Raw genomic sequence first — 19,459 nt, 5'->3', positions numbered from 1 at the left:
TCCAGAAAGACAAAGTGAAACATGCACCGAGCCTCCTGGGAATAAAACAAGAGGTCGGAGAATCTTTACGAGCCTATATGGAAAGGTTCAACAAAGCATGTTTGGAGATTCAAGACCTGCCCACAGAGGCAGTCATAATGGGGTTAGTCAATGGACTCAGAGAAGGTCCCTTCTCACAGTCCATATCTAAAAGACACCCCGTTTCTCTAAGTGATGTACTAGAAAGAGCTGAAAAATACATCAATATGGAGGAAAATTCCAAATTGAGAGACCTGAGCTGGCGACCTGGGTCCCTCCCTCAACAAAAGAGAGGGAAAGGGAAACCAAGAAAAAGGAAGAACTCGGTCTCGAGAGACCAAGGAAATATCACTCTTATACTCCCCTGAAAGTTTCTATAGTGGATGTATACAGAGAAATTTGCAACACTGAAAGACTGCCACCCCCTAGACCCATTAAAAATAAAAAAGGAGGGAGCCGCAGCGATTACTGTGAGTACCATAAAATATATGGTCACTCCACAAACGACTGCTACGACCTTAAAAATGTGATAGAAAAGCTGGCCAGAGAAGGTCGGCTTGATAGATATCTCATAGAAAGGTCGGACAGTCATGGAAAGAGAAAGCGAAATGATATGGATAGAAGAGACCCACCACCGCAGACTCCAGAAAGACATATCCATATGATCTCAGGAGGGTTTGCGGGAGGGGGACTCACCAAATCCTCTCGCAAAAGACATCTCAAAAGAGTCTACCAGGTCGGGGAGGAGTCACCCGACCTTCCTACCATTTCATTCACAAAAGAAGATGGGCAAGGAATAATCCCTGGACACGACGATCCAGTGGTAATAACTATGATCCTAGCAAATGTCCATCTCCACAGAACCCTAGTAGACTAAGGAAGCTCGGCAGACATTCTCTTTAAGCCTGCTTTTGACAAGCTAGGGTTAGATGAGAAAGAGTTGAGAGCCTACCCCGACACCCTATACGGATTAGGGGACACGCCAATAAAACCACTAGGATTTTTGCCCCTTTACACCACTTTTGGAAAAGGGGAAAATCAAAGACTCTGAGCATAGACTTCATAGTCATCGACGTGGGGTCAGCATATAATGCTTTAATCGGCAGAGCTACCCTTAATCGGCTCGGAGCTGTGGTATCCACTCCCCACCTCTGCATGAAATTCCCGACCTCAGCGGGGATAGCAACGGTAAGGGGAGACCAAAAATTGGCAAGGAAATGTTACAATGAAAGCCTAAATCTGAGAGGAAAGAACAGAGAAGTTCACACAATAGAGCTCGGCGGCGCAAGGGCCAGAGAAGAGTTGCGACCACAACCGGGAGGAAAAACCGAAGAGATACAGGTCGGCGAAGAGGAAGGGAAAAACACTTATATAAGAGCCAACCTAGAGGAAACTCTAAAACAAGGGTTGGCAAAACTCCTAAGAGATAATTCCGACCTCTTCGCCTGGAAGGCCTCTGACATGCCTGGGATTGACCCCGAGCTCATGTCCCACAAGCTCTCGGTTTATCCAGGGTCTCGACCCGTACAACAAAGAAGACACAAGCTCGGCCCAGAACGAGCCCTAATAGTAGAAGAGCAAGTACAGGCGCTCCTGGAAGCCGGCTTTATCAGAGAGGTCAAGTACCCAACATGGCTAGCCAATGTAGTGCTAGTCAAAAAACAGAATGGCAAATGGAGAATGTGTGTCGACTATACCGATTTAAATAAGGCATGTCCCAAGGACCCTTATCCCCTACCAAGTATTGATACCCTAGTGGACTCCAGCTCGGGGTACCAATACTTATCGTTCATGGACGCCTACTCGGGATATAATCGAATCCCGATGTATGAGCCAGACCAGGAGAAAACTTCATTCATCACACCTAGAGCTAACTTTTGCTACGTGGTCATGCCATTCGGATTGAAGAATGCAGGAGCCACATATCAAAGGTTGATGAATAAAGTATTTTCCCCCCACCTAGGGAACCTAATGGAAGTATACGTCGACGACATGCTAGTAAAAACCAAGAAGGAAGTCGACCTCTTGTCCGACCTCTCACAAGTCTTCGACACCATAAGGCTGCATGGGATGAGGCTAAATCCCGCAAAGTGCGCCTTCGCGGTGGAGGCAGGAAAATTTCTAGGGTTTATGCTGACACAAAGAGGGATTGAAGCCAATCCCGACAAGTGTAGAGCCATCCTAGAAATGAAAAGCCCGACTTGTTTGAGAGAAGTCCAGCAGCTCAATGGCCGACTTGCAGCCCTCTCTAGATTTCTGGCGGGATCGGCGCTAAAATCCCTTCCACTATTTTCCTTATTAAGAAAGGAATGCCAGTTCAAATGGACTCCTGAATACGAGGAGGCGTTCCAGGAGTTCAAAAAGTTTTTAAGCCAACCTCCTATCCTAACCCGACCAGTACCGGGGAAAGACCTCGTTCTGTACCTATCCGTAGCAAACAAGGCTGTCTCGTCAGCCCTGATAAAAGAAGACGAGGTCGGACAACATCCAGTCTACTTTATCAGTAAAGTACTACAAGGCCCTGAACTAAGGTACCACAAACTAGAAAAGTTTGCCTACTCCTTAGAAATAGCCTCACGAAGGCTACGACCTTACTTTCAAGCTCACACAATACGAGTCCGTACGAACCAACCCATGAAGCAAATCCTCCAAAAGACGGATGTTACAGGAAGAATGGTTCAATGGGCAATAGAACTCTCCGAGTTCGATTTGAGATATGAAACTCGGACAGCAATTAAAGCCCAATGCCTCGCCGACTTCGTGGCGGAATACGCAGGGGATCAAGAGGAAAAACCGACTACATGGGAACTCTGTGTAGACGGATCCTCCAACAAAACGGGAAGCGGCGCAGGCATAATATTGGTAGATGAAAGAGGAACCCAGATAGAGGTTTCCTTAAAATTTGAATTTCCGGCTTCAAATAATCAGGCAGAATATGAAGCCTTGATCGCCGGACTAAAGTTGGCAGAAGAAGTCGGTGCTACAAAGGTAAGGATATACAGCGACTCACAGGTGGTGACCTCCCAGATAAGTGGAGAATATCAGGCAAAGGACCCAAACATGAAGAGGTACTTGGACAAAACTCTGGAAAACCTCGGGCATTTTGCGGAAACCGAGGTTAAACACGTAACTCGGGACTTAAACAGCAGAGCAGACGCCCTGTCCAAGTTAGCAAGTACCAAACCAGGAGGGAACAACAGAAGCCTGATTCAAAAAACCCTCCAAGAACCCTCCGTAGCAAAAACAGAAGACAAGCAAGAAGTACTTGAGGTAACAGGTTTAAACCTCGGATGGATGAACCCTCTAGTCGAATACATAAAATTCGACGTCCTCCCTAAGGAGGAGAAAGAAGCTAAAAAGATCCGAAAGGAAGCACAACACTACACCTTGGTAAGAAATGTCCTCTATAGAAGGGGGATATTAACGCCATTGTTAAAGTGTGTACCGACCTCAAAAACTCCCGAGGTATTGGAGGAAGTACATAGTGGGATCTGCGAAAATCATCTTGGAGCAAGGTCACTAGCCAGAAAAATAATCCGAGCTGGATTCTACTGGTCGACCTTGCAGAAAGATGCCACAGAATTTGTGAAAAAGTGTCAACCATGTCAGATACATGCGAATTTCCACGTGGCTCCACCAGAAGAGCTCATCAGTATCACTTCTCCATGGCATTTTGCAAAATGGGGAATGGATTTGTTAGGTCCTTTTCTCCAAGCGCCAGGACAAGTCAAATACCTGATCGTGGGAATAGATTACTTCACAAAGTGGATAGAAGCAGAACCATTGGCCACCACACCGCTCAAAGAAGTCGCAGGTTCCTCTACAAGAACATCATCACAAGATATGGGACACCTTATTCCATTACTACAGATAATGGAACCCAATTCACCGACGCTACCTTCAGAAGCTTAGTAGCCAGTATGAAAATCAAACATCAGTTCACCTCGGTAGAGCACCCACAAGCCAATGGGCAAGCCGAGGCAGCCAACAAAGTCATACTGGCAGGGCTAAAGAAGAGACTACAGGAAGCAAAAGGAGCTTGGGCTGAAGAGCTCCCTCAGGTGCTATGGGCTTATAGGACAACCCCCCAATCCGCCACGGGAGAAACACCTTTCCGACTAGTCTATGGCGTAGAAGCCATGATACCAATAGAAATCAATGAGTAAAGCCCAAGGGTAGTTCTCCATAACGAGGTCGGAAACGTACGGGGACACAAAGAGGAGCTCGACTTGCTCCCCGAAGTCCGAGAAGATGCCCAAATAAGAGAAGCAGCCTTGAAACAAAGGATGACTACAAGGTATAACAAAAAAGTCATTCGAAGAACATTCGCTCCTGATGACTTGGTCTTAATCAAAAACGACATTGGAGTCAACAAATCAGGAGAAGGAAAGCTCGCCGCAAATTGGAAGGGACCATACAAAGTCAATGAAGTTTTAGGAAAAGGTTATTATAAAGTAACCGACCTGAACGGCACTGAATTACCAAGGTCGTGGCATGCTTGTAATATGAAAAGGTACTACAGTTAAAAGCGAACTCTACTCCCTGATGTACTCTTTTCCCAACTTCATGATTTTTTCCCAAAAGGGTTTTTTCTGAAGAAGGGTTTTTAACGAGGCATCATAGTAGAGGCTAAGGGAAGATAGGCTATAAAAACCCTTAGTAGCAAGAAGGTACCTCCCCAATAAATAAAGATCTTTTTCATTTACAATATCTCTTATAAAATCCTTTTTATTTTTTATAAGTCTTTCTACGAAACGCGCCGACTTAAGCTCGACAAAACGTGAAAATCCCATGAACCGACCTAGATGGTCGTCAGGATAAAACGATGAGGTACAAGTCGGTGTAAAGAGGTTATATGAGTTGAACGTGAAAACTCGGGGACAATCCGACTCGTAAGTCGAAATGAGAACCCGAGTAGAAAAGCTCGGAAATACTCCGACCCGTAAATCGGAGCGAAGAACCGAGTATAAGAGAAACGTATCGCAAAAATAACCTAAGTCACAAAAACTCGCTAAAACAAAGTCGAGTATAGGGGATAACAAAAAGAGATTGGAAAACCTAGGAAAAATTTAAAGGCTGTCCCAAAAGTCCTTAAATAAGAAGCTCAGAAAAACAAACAAGCAAAAAGGAAAGGTTTTCAAGAAAATATCAAAGGGACTTCAAAAAACCAAAAAGCATACACGCATAAGGTAATCTAAACCCTTATCCCAAAAGGGTATCCATTTTGTTAACTTAAAAACCCTCATCAAAAAAGGGTATTTTTTAAAATATTTTGTTTACGGCCTGGGGAGGCCAGAAGAAATTGTTCAAACCACACAACCAGTTATAAATAAATAAAGAGTTTAAAAATGGGGGCCCACAGGCCGGTCCCCCAAATAGCCAAAGATCATTTTTTCACAGCAGACGGATCGCCACCACCAGAATCGGGAGGAGCGCCACCAGAAGCATCCATGGGAGATGAAGAGATCGGAGGAACTGCTGAAGAACTCGGAGCGTCTTTAGAACGAGGAGGAGACTCAATAATCCTCTGCCCCCGAGTCTTCAACTCTGACTCAGAAACGATTACGGGGACAGGAGGATCTACAATGACACCGTCAATAACAACTTTGTCGGGATGTAAAGGAGAAAGATCCAAGTCGGGAGCAATAACTCTGACCTGCTCCAGGAAGATCCTCCAAGACTCCTCGGCACCATCGGCAATAGAGTCCTCCAACTCCTCATATGCTTTCCGAGAATTCAACAGGCCAGTCTTCACAGACACAAGATCTTTGAATAAGCTTTGATAGCTGGCATGCGCTGTTTTCCTCAGATCCATCTCCATGTTGCATTGTGCCTGCAAAGCCTTCCCTTTCTCCCGGAGGGTATCTCTCTCCTCCCTCAGCTTGGCAATTTCCTTCCTCAACTCTCCCTCATGCTCTTGATATGTACGAAGCCTTCCTTCCAGCTCCTCGACCCTCGAGGTCATCCCTAAAGAGCTGAGAGGAGCCTTTTCGAAAATATCCAAGAGCTTGCCACAGACCCCCGCCGCTTTGAGACTCTCCTCGATCATAGTGGTAAGGTGGCTCCGAACAGACATATCATCCATGCCTATACGAGCATGAGGATAGATATTCTTTCGGACGAACGCAAGAGCATCCGCCTTAACCTCACCAGAAGAACCAGACTCTAAGGTCTTGCGCTTCTTGGGATCAGGGGAAGGTCGGACGACGGGGGGCGGCTGAGAGGGAGCTGAAGAAGAAATCACCATGGGATTGGAAAGAGTCCCAACGTTCCGAGGAGGAGGAGGAGGAGAGATAACCCTGGCACCACCAGCCCGAGCGCGGGACTTAGCTTTAGCCTCCTGGACCCTCTGGAAAGATTCTTGAGCATTTGTCTTTGCCATTTCTGAAAAAGAAAACAATAGCTAAAGAATCAAACAAGTCGGGCTTTTCATTTAACAAGGCGAAAATCTAACAGACAAGAGAAAACTACCTAGCTGCGATTGGATAAAGGCCGGAGACCCTTGGAGAAACCTTTTAGTATCCAAATATGGGGCCCTCCCCCATACTTCTCGGAGGAACCCCATAACGGCAGCCTCTACTTCATCCAGGTCATCCAGACCATATTTCTCACAAGGGGAGGCCTCCAGCCAGTATAAAGGAAAGCGAGGAGAAGAATTATCATCCAGAAAAAAGGGGTGATGACCCTCTACAGCTTGCACTTTGAAAAAGAAATTTTTAAAGTCATGAAAAGATTCGTCGAAAAGGGTAAAAATCCTCCGACCTTGTATGGCTCGGAAGGAAACCCATTGTTGTTTATTGTTCAGCCCACTAAAAGGCTTGGTCATATGAAAAAGATGGAAAAAGATTTTCAGAGAGGTCGGGAAATCCAGAGCATGGCTAATAAACTGATAAATTTTCAAGAAACCCCAAGAGTTGGGATGAAGCTGGGTAGGGGCAACCCGACAATGCTGCAAAACAGACATCTCAAAATCTGAAAAGGGTAGAAAGACGCCCAGACGGGTGATCATGCACTCATACATAAAGAAGAAATGGGGAGCCGTTTCGTTGGCTCTCCCATGACAAACTCGGTCCTCTAAACCAGGAACCAGCAATTCATACTTAGGCTCATCCTCGTCCGAAGTACAGAGCCGGTGGTGGGTGCGAAGATGAGTAATAAACTCCGCATCAACCAACGGCTCCTCCCCTAGAACAGTAACATCGACCCAATCTACGGAGGCCATTTTCTTTCTCTAAGAAAAAATGAAGAAACCTACAAAGGGAAAAAGAAAAGAAAAAATAAAAAACAAAGGTCTCTAGAGAGGAGAAAAAGGAACCAAGCAAAAGTCCACAAACCTATTTCTCTACAAAGTAAAGTCATACAAAAAGTGCGAAGAAGGAAAAAGAAGCTAACCGCTTTCTGAAAATGAAGGTTGGAAGAAGCAGAAGTCTCCAGAGCACGAGAACACAGTACAAATAAATGCAGCACGAACAAAGAAAGAAGAAGTTTGAAAGATTGCAGAAACGGAAAAATGAAAGAGAGGGAAAGTATTTATAAACATGCTAAGGGGCATAATGGTAAAAACGGAGCAGTCATTAATGAGAGTGCACCGTTATCAAAGCCATCAATCTCTAAATGCATCCCTAACGGACACGACGCTTGAATAGACGTAACTGTCAGAAACAAAAGGTCGCGAAAATCACGTCGGTTTAAAAACCCGTGTTTCCTCCAAGAAAGTCGGCTACGAATCCGAGTTGAATACTTGAACCCAAAGCCCTAAAGAGATCTTGGGCTCAAGTAGGGGCACTGTTCATACCCTGACCCAATGATAAAGGCCCGGTCCAAATAGAAAGGCTTAATCCGAAGAATTAAGCCTAGCTAAGCACCGACCTTCATATAAGAAGTCGGTGTTGACTACGACTTACTTCGAAGAAGTCGGACATGAGGTTAGCTGGCGGATAAACACTCATTTGAATGAGTAATCGCCCCTAAAATCTCTCTAACCGCTTCATCAAGCCATATCTTAACCTCCCTAAGATAGAGGGACAGTTAACACCCAAAAGATACGGCACTACTCCAACGGTGGTTATTGGCTCACTACTATAAATACACTGACACCCCTCAGGTATCTCTAAACCCAATACTCTCTAGACCTGCTAACGCCCTTGCTAACTTAGGCATCGAAGTGTCTTTGCAGGTACCACCCCCCATTCACTCACGCACACAAGTCGGAAGGAGGCTCCAGCGTGCGAACCAGCTCGGAGACTACCATCCGCGGGCGATTGGGCCAACCAACGTCATCTATTCTATTAATCTCCGGCTATCCACCGTAACAGTTGTCCAATGCACAACGAAGATGCTGAGCCGACTAATACAGTAGACAGGAGTGACAGCCAAAGCTTAACACTTTAGAATCGATTTCGAGTTAATTTATTTTGTAAAAAACTTAATGCATATATGCATCCTGACTTGTTTTTTATAATATACTTCACACACACTTGTAGTGTGTTTGCATTAATTTAGTGTTATGTGGCACATGCTTGTTAGAACTTGCTTTTGCATTAAGATAGTGTTTTGTGGCACATGCATGATGGACCTGTAGACATGCAATGGCCCTGTTATATAGTATGCATGCATGAACTAAATGATCATGCTACAATGTACTTGCTTTGACTAAATGACTATGATGTGTGTTGCTTTGCCCTGTTATTCTATTTGGATAAAGATATCCTTTTTTTAAAGACTTAAGGTATAGGAATCGGACTATTAGCCCATACCCACAAATAGTAATGAGCCCATTTGTGTGCAAAATGCTCCCCACATGTGCACTGGTTCGGTGGGATGGAAGGGGATTTTGGTTTGGGCTTCTTTTGGACTATTTTCATGAGTAAACCACAAACAAATTAAGAAAAATAGAGTATAGTCTCTTGTTACAATTTATGTTTGAGTCAATAAAAAGGAACTCCACAAGGCCACAACATTAATGATACGAAGAAATTTACAATAAACGCAATCAACCAACATTTCATTTAAGCAGAGTCGACACAATATAATTAGAAAGGGCAATTGGTAATGTCGAATGAAGAAAAAACAAGCCATAAATTCAAGCATATTCGAGAACTCAGTTTCTATGAAAATATCACCAGATTACATTCACAACCAGATTAGCGGCAATCAACCTCCGACTACCTTACCCCGTATTGAGCATAGCAAATCCAGCACTTGCAGTGTAACCAAACGGCCTAAACCTGGTTAGTGGTAAGTCTTAATGAACAAGCATCAATTCAGACCTACATCGAGCAGTTCAGTGCACTAATCGGATTTTATCAAACAAGCAAACCATTCAGACCGATGTAGCCAAGGTCAGTACACAAATTGAATTACAGTGAATAATACCAAAACAAGCAGCCATTCAGGTCTATGTAGCGCACATCAATGCACCATTTGGATAAAACCAGAGAAGCAGCCATTTATGTATATATGAACAAGATCAGTTCAATAATTCGATAATTCGAAGCTGTCAATATGAAATTTGGATTGACTTTTCTTCCCATCGTCACCATAGCATTGGCTTTCCTAGAAAGGCTACCTGTGTTTCTTATTTAGAGCATATTAAATTCTTGGTTTATTTTCTTCTTATGAATAGATAAGGATGCGAACGGGGCGGAACAGGGTAGGAGATGCCTCCAAGTTCTCGGTCTCGAATCTTAATCTTTATTAATGTTGTATCGTATGAAATTAGTCTCATATTAAAGAAAACAAGGAAGAGTGAAAAGAATATAAAATGAGAAGATACCACTTAAGATTTTGAGTTGAATGTGGTGTTTTCTTATCTTATGTTTTCTCATTTAATTCTTTTCTAAAATTTTTCTGGTGGTCAAAAGTTCGTTACAGTGACCCAACAATTTTCTCCCTGTTCCCACTCATATTCCCGTCGTGAGAAAATATTTAATCTCATTCTCCGTCCCTGCAGTCCTCACGAGGATCCCATTTCGCCATTTTTCATCCATCTTATGTTCTTTTACTTGATTTTTCTCTAAAAAATTTTTGGTAATCAAAAACTCTCCACGATAATCCAACAATTTTCTCCCTGTTCCACTCATATTTCCGTCGTGAGGAAATATTTAATCTCATTCCCATTCCCATCCTTGCAGTCCACACTGGATCTCCATTTCGGCATTTTCCATTTTCAACTTCAAATATTTTTTTCATCATCAAAGAAATAACTCCATTCCCAGTCTCTCGTTAAAATAAATTAAAACAACATAAATCAGAAAATTTGCGTAATATTGTTGTTCACACAATTTCAAATAGTGAATATGGAAAAATTTTAGATCAAAAAAATTTTTGTTCAACAAAATTAAACAATAAAACACAATTTCAAACAATAAATCACAATTAGCATATTTTTTTTTCAATAAAAATTAAACAAATATAGTTCTCCCTCAGCTCAGCATATCATGAAAAGGAAAAATCAACAAGCAAGAAGAGAGAAGAGTACCTGGCAGAGAATGGACAAGGGAAGAGGAGACTCATACTAGGAGAGCATCAGAGATACGAGGGAACGATGAAGCAACAGTGGGAACGACGGAGCATGGCGAGAACGATGGAGCAGCGACAGCGCAAGAGAATCAGGTAATAAAGGAGCGAAGAGCGGTGCAGGAAAGCAGAGAACAAAGGACCCAGGAACAATGTAGGCGAAGGCTGAAGAAGGGGATTTTCGCTCGGGTTCCCATGCTTGTCTCCGGAAAATTTATCCCCTCATACCCATCTCCACGATAAAATTCTCCATCTACGAATTCCCGTTTGGGACGATTGCCGCGCCTGGGGAATTTTCACCAACCTTATGAGTAGATGTGTTTTGGGTTTTTGGTCCTGTAATGTTTAAAAGAAGAACGAAAAACCTACCCAGGAAGAATTACAAAATCAAGAAAGTCCTCTTATTAATAAATTAATTAATTAATTAATTAATTAAGTACTCTTGTTCTTGGAAAGCTCAAACGCATTACAGGGCAGTTACACTTATACACGAGACAAAATAAAACGTTACACGAAAAACATGCTAACTAGGTTCTCCATCTATCACCATACACAATTACACATTACGTGAAAGAAAAAAAAAAGGTAGATATTTGTTTGTAGGTGGGTGTTTATATATATATATATATATATATATATATATATATATATTCTTAGAGTTGTTCTACGGGTGTAAGGGGCTGCTGTGTTCTGATCCTAGTCTTCCTGAGCCTCTCAGCGATGATGAAAGAAAGCTCAAGAGATTGTGAAGCATTGAGCCTTGGGTCACAGTGAGTGTGGTAGCGTGAGCTCAAATCATCGAATGTGACGGTTCTTGATCCACCAATGCATTCGGTAACGTTTTGACCCGTCATTTCTAGGTGAACTCCTCCTGGGTGGCTTCCTTCTTGCTCGTGCACATCAAAGAATGCTCTCACTTCAGCCTGTTCCAAATTCAATAATATTATTAATCATAGGTTGGTTGTACCAGTTACAAGTGAGAGTGATATGATTTCTCCTTTTCATAAATAATTCATTGTAATTCAAACTTAAAAGTGGTCAAGCAAGTACAGAAGAAACCACTGTCTTATTAAAACCTCAAATAATAATCAATTAAATGAGAATAAATAAACATGAGTTAATGTTGATTTTAGCCTCTACAACATGAGAATAAATAAGATTTTAAGGAATGAAAATGATGTTATACTAAAAGTTAAGGGTAATATATTAGACATTTGTGTTGAATAGAATGCAATCATGTAAACGCTAAACATACATTTTTCTTTTAAATAAAGTGATCATATTCATAATCAACTTCTAAATTATTGTTAAATCACTGTTTTTCCACTAATAAGAGTGACACACGTCTTGTGAGTTGTGATGTTTCTTTCTATTATAGTGGGCAAGAATTTATAATCACAATCATATGGGTCCCAATGAGTCTAAATCCCACCTTCTATCAAAGAAATGGAGCCGAATATATACATCAATTTTGCATTTTTTTTCTAAACCAAAAGAATAAGGTAAAAAAATGAACAAAGAAAGACTTGAAGACTTCTCACTATTTCACCTACTACCTCACCCACCCCACTCTAAATATATTAGATTTTAACTTAGAGAGTTTGGTAGCCCACTAGCCCACCAGGTAAGACCAGATCAAATGCCAGTGAAGGAAGGAAGGACTCAATTTTTTATTCTTCTTTTTCCAAACCTTTTCCTTCTTTCATTTGAAGTTTGAAATGAAAAAAACATTAAAGAATATCACTGCCAGAGTGAAACGAATCTTATTTTGGCAGATTCAGCTTAAAAAATGTTTAATTTTTGGTGTCCTCCTAGTAATGTAAAACTATAGTGCGTATGATTGGATAAAAGTATTGGAAAATTTTTAAATATTTAAGAACATTGTTATTTTAGTAATTGTAATCATTAATTTTTATTATAAAATAAAAAAAGTTTGAGGTATTAAAAAAAATCAGTATTTAAGTATATTTAGTTATTGATCTTAATTATATATAAATTTTATTATTGAGATCGGGGCTAAAATCATTAGAATATCAGTATTTTTGAAACTTAAAAAAAAATTTATAACTATAACACACACATACACACACACACACACACACACATATATATATATATATATATATATATATATATATATATATATATATATATATATATATATATTAAAAATGACTAAAATTACTAAAGCGCTAATATTTGTAGGACCGGCAAACAGTGAGAATAGGAGTAGAGGACAAACATATCGTACCCTGATGGCATCGAAGGGGCGAGTTTTGAGACCACATGGAGCCTTAATTGTGTTTCCATGCATAGGATCGCTGACCCATGTGACAATTTGTCCTGCTTTCCTCACAGCCCTAATTAGGTGTGGAAGCTTCACTCTCATGTTTTCAGCTCCCATCCTTGTGATTATGGTAATTCTCCCTGGTTTGTTTTGTGGGTTCAAGATATCAATGAGTTTAACTAGCTCATTTGGATCCATCTTATCACTCACCTACACCATTAAATAAAACAACATACAAAATCAGCAAAGCCATTAAGACTCAAGATTTATGCTTTCGAATAAATTGATACATTAATATTATTATATTAGTATCTTGATGTATCAGTTTGGTCAAAAACAACAAAAAATGAGGGGCAGTTCCATGCTTACATTACAGGGGTAAAGTATGTTTTTTTTTTTTTTTGATAAAACGATAGTAATTATTTTAAAAATATCTTCAACGTTTAATTTTATTTAATTTTATCTTAAATATTTTTTATGTGTCAAAAATACTCATCTAAAACGTTAGAAATAAAATTGGTTTTGATACAAATCGAAAATGTAAAAGACAAAATTAAATGAAATTAAACTGTTTGAAATATTTTCTTTTAAAAAAAATTGCAAACGTCGTGAACAAAAAATATTTTTTTATCTTTTTTACATACTATTTTTTATAAGAATCATTTGCAAACCTTGATTCCTAGGGGATTGGCAACTCCTCTTAAGAACTCAACATGGGCACCATCCAATTGTCGGGTTCTTTCCCCAACCCAGAGCATATGGGCAGAGCAGTCATAGTAGAGTCCAGAAGTTGAATCCAACCTAGTGAGAGATTGTTCATATGGCAACAACAAACACTCATGTGAAGTCCAGAATTCAGTTGTTTTCATTATAGGATGGTCCACCGTGAGCCCTGCGGCGGCCATGAAGCCGAGGGCCTCATCAACTCGGTGAGCAAGCTCTTGGTACCTGCCATGCCAAAAATAGAACAAATTTAATTTTCAACCCAAGCCAAACTTATCATAGAAAAGTTTGCTAGAATGGAAGCATTTCACATTGATAGAGGAACATGTACTATACAAAATATTTTTTCTCCTGAATATAGGTGTATGTGTCTCTATGCTATTTATATCCCCAATTAAATGCTATAAAAGCTTTTTTTTGTTACAGTATTTTTTAATCTAGCAGGTAAAAGACTAATTCGTCACACATATCTGAGCTCGACTAAAAGATTTTAAGTTAGCCAATAAATTATTGCATACATAAGTGAATTTCGACCCCTCAATACTTACTTAAACGAACAAGTAAATTAACCACTTTACCAACACAAGTTGGTTAAATGCTATAAAAGTTTTTTCAGTGATAAAATGCCATCAAGTATGAAAATTTTGCATTTTCAGTGTTAGTTAGAATTGGTTTATTTGAAAAAAGTATTTCTTATAAAAAATAAATTACTTTTATTAAATTTTAAATACATTTAGATACATTTTTTAAAACAAGTATTTTTATTAAAAAAATATTTTTTTAAATCAACAATATCTTATTTTTAAAAGAATAGAAATAAAAGACGTTTTTAATATTTTAAAATTCTTTTAAAAAATATAAAATAATTTTTATCTTTTAAAAATTCAAAAGCAAATACCCTTAATAACTTATATACAAGGCAACCAAAATAAGCTATGGCCAACCTAGATCTGTGCATAGATTATCACTAAAGCGGATCAAGGAGTTAATGAAAATTTGTCATGTGCAATGTATCCAAAAAAAATTGTCTAATTTTGCTTAGAGCATCAAATATTAATTATAAATACATTATGTTAATTTTTTTAAATAATTTATATCACTAATTAAGTATTGTGTAATGAATATAACTGGGCTTAGCCCGATTAATAGAAATAGGTTTGAATATTAAATATTATTAGAAATATTAAAAAAAAGGAGTATTAGAAATTGTAAATAGAAAGTGAATATTAAAATTGTGAATTGTCTTATCACATTTTTCCTTTTCTCTGGATTTCTTCTTATAACTAAAGTATTCTTTTCTTAAGAATTATATGATGTCTATTATTATTTGGTGTTTAAATTTTGTCTAATTTATTTTTTATAATATATTTTAAATATTTAAACATTATTTACTTTTGTATTTTTTAAAATTAAATATTAATTTTTAACATTTTTTTATAAATTAGTCACCACTTTTTAAACATCATAATTATCACCTCTTTTCTTTTGTATTCCAAATACTCTAATGAATCCATTTTCTATACCGTTATATATACATTAATTTATAGGTTTTTAAGTAGTTAACTGGCTAGGTAGGATAATATAAAGAGCATAGAAAGAAATGCGTGGATAGAAATACAGAACAAAATAGCATACAAACCTGTCTCCCTGTTCACTATGTTGAGTGAAGTCCAAATTCCATTGAGTGACCCTCTGCATAGCAGCGTAGCCACCGGTGGCAAAAGCTCTGAGAAGGTTGAGAGTGGCAGCGGCTTGACAGTATGCTCTGATCATCCTCTGTGGATCCGGAATCCTCGACTTCTCGTCAAAAGCATCTCCATTCACGTTGTCACCTCTGTAGCTGGGCAGCTTCACCCCGTTCTTCTCCTCAAATGGGTCCGATCTTGGCTTTGCAAACTGACCCGCCATTCTCCCCACCTACAACCACATTGACATTGTCATACAAATGGACAATAATCTTTGTGTTCATCCTTAATACTCATATTTTGGAGTCTGTATATATCTGCCACTAATTCTATTCCAGGTAGTGACACAAAGTTACAAGCAAAATTACTTAACTTCTCTTTTTGGTGACTTACTTAACTTCTATAATGAATTGAACAAAAATATATCCGAAAAAAGAAAATTGAATGAATAAAAAATATTTAAAAACCATTAAAATTTATTGCTTTTTGCCATTACTTAATCATCAACTCAATTTTTTTAGTCTAATTCATTTATTCTAGTAATCTAACCATATACTTTATCCTATAATTTTAAACACTGATAGCAAAAATAATAAATTCTTATGATGCTCTAGCATTTCTCTAAAAATAATTTTAAAAGATCAACACACAAAAGTTTGAAAAATTGAAATAAAAAAAAAAGCTACCAACCATCAAGTAATTTCATGTTTCTATATCAGTTCTATATATCTCATTTTAAACAAACAAAATATATACACACAACGTCTCTATTATAATTTCTAAATATGTTAAATACAGATACCGAAAACTATATACTAAAAGTCTTGTATTCAATATTCTTTAAATAATAATATGAATATAAATATTTTTTTAATGATATGACATAGCAATGAATATTAAGTAAAAAATTAAATATGTAATGTATAAAAATGTATTAACGAAAAATTAATATTAATAATAATAATAAGAAAAAAGGTATCCATTAAGCAATAAAATCAAAGAAAAAATTTTATTGAAAATCAAATTTCTATGTTTTCAATAAATTGAATCTGTTAAAAGAAATCCCATCTAATTAATTAATTAACAATTATTAAAAAGCTAATATTTTTAAAATTTAATTTTTTAATAAATTATATATTAAAATTAATTATTTATATAAAATACATATTAAATACGAAATATATATTAAAAATAAATTAAACATATATATATATAATTTAATAACTAATTTTAGTATGTAACTAACGTTCAGTTACCTCCTATAACAAGAAACAAAAAGATTTACAATTACTTCTGAATATGTCTCACAATTGATTTTGACTCTAGAATTGAAATTTTTGTTAGGTACCTTTATGACGGGCATCTGGCCACCAAACATCAATACAGCACCCATCTGGAGGAGAATCCTGAATGTATCACGAATGTTGTTAGCATTAAACTCTTTGAAGCTCTCAGCGCAATCTCCACCCTGCAACAAGAACGCCTTCCCCATCGCCGCCTCCCCAAGCTTCTCCTCAAGGCTCCGCGCCTCCCCTGCGAACACGATCGGCGGGAACGCGTCCAGCGTCTTCAGCACCGCCTCCAGCTCCTCCTTGTTCGGGTACTCCGGCAGCTGCAGTGCCCGCTTCAATTTCCAGCTGTCCGGGGTCCATTTTCCCTGCACAGCGTTACGAGCTGGAGCGGTTGCGGCTGCAGCTGCCATTGCGGAGGATGCTGGCTGCGACTTGTCCGCCGGCTTGTCGGAGACCACCGGGTTAACGTTCTTGGTGGGCTCGGCTGCATGGACGGCTAGAATGGGCCTGGAGGTGGGCTTAGTCCCGGGTCTGATTCTGTTGGTGGATGGGCATAGGGAGTGGTTTGTTGGGGGCATTAAGGTCTTTGCAGGGATGAGGGAGTTGGAAGTTGAGATAGCCATTATGCTTTCTTGATGATTTGGGTAGGTTTTTTCTCTGAGAAAGGATCTACGGGAGATTCGTTTTTTTTTTTTTAAAACAATTTCTCTCTTGGTTTAGGTCACACTTTTTCAGAGGTGCCTGAAGAGAATGAGGGAGGTTTGTGGTAGGTTTTATAAGAGAAAAAAGAGAACAACTATGGCTCTATGAGGTTGTTGGTGTGGGGGTAAGTGAGTTGGGTAGAGAGAGATCGCGGCGTGGTAGTTGGGAGGGGAAGGGTGTTCTCGTCAACTCAGTTCTCTTTAGGGTATAATTGGAAACTTTTGGAGTGTGGAAAGCTGGCAACGAAGTCAAATTGCTTGATTATTACAAAAATGTTACATGTTATTAAAATTAATTATTAATATATTTATATATTTATGTCTAAATATATATAATTTATAAAAAAATTAAAAATTAACAATTTTATTAAAATTTGATCGATATTTAATTAATAAAAAAAAGTAATAATTTTATATCATTAGATATAATTTTATATTATTAAAAATATTAATAATAATTAATTAATAATTATAAATCACAAATTTATTGATTTTATAATTTTTTAATATATATTTATATTTTAATATATATTTTATATTAATAATTAATTTTAATAATTTATTTTAATATACAAGTAATATAAATATTTATTAGTTGCATTTGATATTCACCTACTAATCTCTATTTTATATGCATAGTTATATAAAAATTTAATAAACAATAATATTTTGAAAACAATTAGAAAAACCGTTCAAATACTTTTAAAATATTTTATTTAATATTCATTTGTTAAAATAGTTATTTAATTTTAAATATAATAAATATATAATTATAAATATTAAATTAAATAAGATAATAAAATTATTACTTTTATAATATTACTGTTTATTATGTCTATATATCAGAAAAATAAAAATATTGATATGGCTTATACACAAATATATATATTATATATCTTAAGAATAATGTTATATAATGAATAAATATTATTATTTTTTATTAATATTTAGCTATTAATAATTTATATTTATATTTATAAATATTTTATACATAATAAATATATAATTTATATTTATATTTATCAAAATTTTATATATATATGAATTAATATAATTTGTATTTAAATTTTTTTAAAATTTATATATATAAATTAATAAAATTTATTTATTAAAAATAATTTTATATTTATATTAAATAAATAATAACTAAAAATACTAAAAATTGTTAGTACCAACCATTTTTCTTAGTTTAATTTATTGTTATCAATGTAATATAAATAATTATATTCGATAGAGACATACCCCGGCACTATTAATTTGAATGGAATTTTGTTTTGTTTTATTAACGAGACGGAAGGTGCGACTGCGTGCATTTATGTTGAGATAACTGACCTCGCTTACAAGTTACAATGCATCTAAATTTAGGCTTATTTACCCCCGCAAAATCTAATAATGATGTGTATTGTCTTATATGTTATTTATAGGTTAAATTATTCTACTAGTTTTTATAATTTTTTTAATATTATAATTAGATTTTTTATTTAAAAAAATTTCAATCACTTTTTTATATTAATTTTAATTTTATAATTAGATTCTATCATTTTAAAATTATTTATGTTAACAAAATATTTTATATAAATTCACTAAAATGATCCGATGTTAAGAATTAAGGTTGCGCTTGTTTCTGAGATCAAGACAAGACAAAATATTGAGAACAAGATTTAAAAAAATAGAGACACAGAATTTAGTATTCTTGTATTTTGTTTGGTGATAAAATCGAACAAATTATAAAAATCTAATTTATTCTCATTTTTTTCATTTAAAAAATTTGAGAAAAAAAATATAATGATAAAAATATAGTAAAACTAAAACTAATGAGGAGTGTAAGATGGAAGAGAGGGAGAGTGTGTGTCCTTGGGGAGGAAAGAAGTCTCCTTTTTATAGTAAAACATTTAAGACTAAACCTAGAATTCAAATTCAAACTAAATCGGAACAAAATCAAATCTAATCATTCAAATCTTTTCTTAATGACTCTTTGACTAACTAGTGATCTTCCTTGTAATTTAAGTTTGGTGTCTTCAAATCTTCTTTAATTACGAAGATTTCTCGGATTCGGGACTGTTGTAGGCGTTTGGAGCCACTTTGGTGGCATTTGGCGCCTCTTTTTACGCAATTATGCACTTCCTTGCTGCTTGTCGGGTGCTAAATGCCGAAGGAGTAGAGTTTAGCACCAGGAGTCCTAAGAAGAATTGTTGTTGGACGCGGTTTGGCTCTAAACGCCAATGTCGTGGCGTT

At 37.0% G+C, this 19,459-nt stretch overlaps 1 protein-coding gene and 1 long non-coding RNA gene across 2 annotated transcripts; both read right to left on the bottom strand.

Annotated features, from left to right (window-relative positions):
- Positions 1-9,001: 9,001 nt before the first annotated feature.
- LOC140174496 (uncharacterized) lies at positions 9,002-10,912 on the bottom strand. Its single transcript, XR_011864048.1, has 2 exons — positions 10,499-10,912; positions 9,002-9,245 (listed from the first exon to the last, which is right to left on the bottom strand). It is a non-coding gene; the product is annotated as an uncharacterized lncRNA (long non-coding RNA).
- A 3-nt stretch (positions 10,913-10,915) lies between these two features.
- Positions 10,916-17,415, bottom strand: LOC112703195 (phospho-2-dehydro-3-deoxyheptonate aldolase 1, chloroplastic). The gene is made up of 5 exons (XM_025754533.3): positions 16,580-17,415; positions 15,186-15,463; positions 13,495-13,771; positions 12,788-13,033; positions 10,916-11,459 (listed from the first exon to the last, which is right to left on the bottom strand). Exons 1-5 carry the CDS (start codon positions 17,144-17,146, stop codon positions 11,190-11,192), a joined length of 1,638 nt encoding a protein of 545 aa, XP_025610318.1. The 5' UTR covers positions 17,147-17,415; the 3' UTR covers positions 10,916-11,189.
- Between the last annotated feature and the right edge of the window lie 2,044 nt (positions 17,416-19,459).

The sequence above is a fragment of the Arachis hypogaea genome, chromosome 7 (assembly GCF_003086295.3).
Source record: "Arachis hypogaea cultivar Tifrunner chromosome 7, arahy.Tifrunner.gnm2.J5K5, whole genome shotgun sequence".
In the NCBI taxonomy this organism is placed as follows: domain Eukaryota; kingdom Viridiplantae; phylum Streptophyta; class Magnoliopsida; order Fabales; family Fabaceae; genus Arachis; species Arachis hypogaea.
This window is presented reverse-complemented; position numbering and strand designations above follow the sequence as displayed.

Bases quoted from the DNA above. Each gene is read 5' to 3' on its own strand.
- LOC112703195 (XM_025754533.3), bottom strand. From the start codon at position 17,146: ATGGCTATCTCAACTTCCAACTCCCTCATCCCTGCAAAGACCTTAATG. The intron at 13,772-15,185 runs GTTTGTATGCTA...TTGGCATGGCAG, and splicing joins CATAGTGAACAGGGAGACAG to GTACCAAGAGCTTGCTCACC. The intron at 13,034-13,494 runs GTTTGCAAATGA...TTAATGGTGTAG, and splicing joins CCAATCCCCTAGGAATCAAG to GTGAGTGATAAGATGGATCC.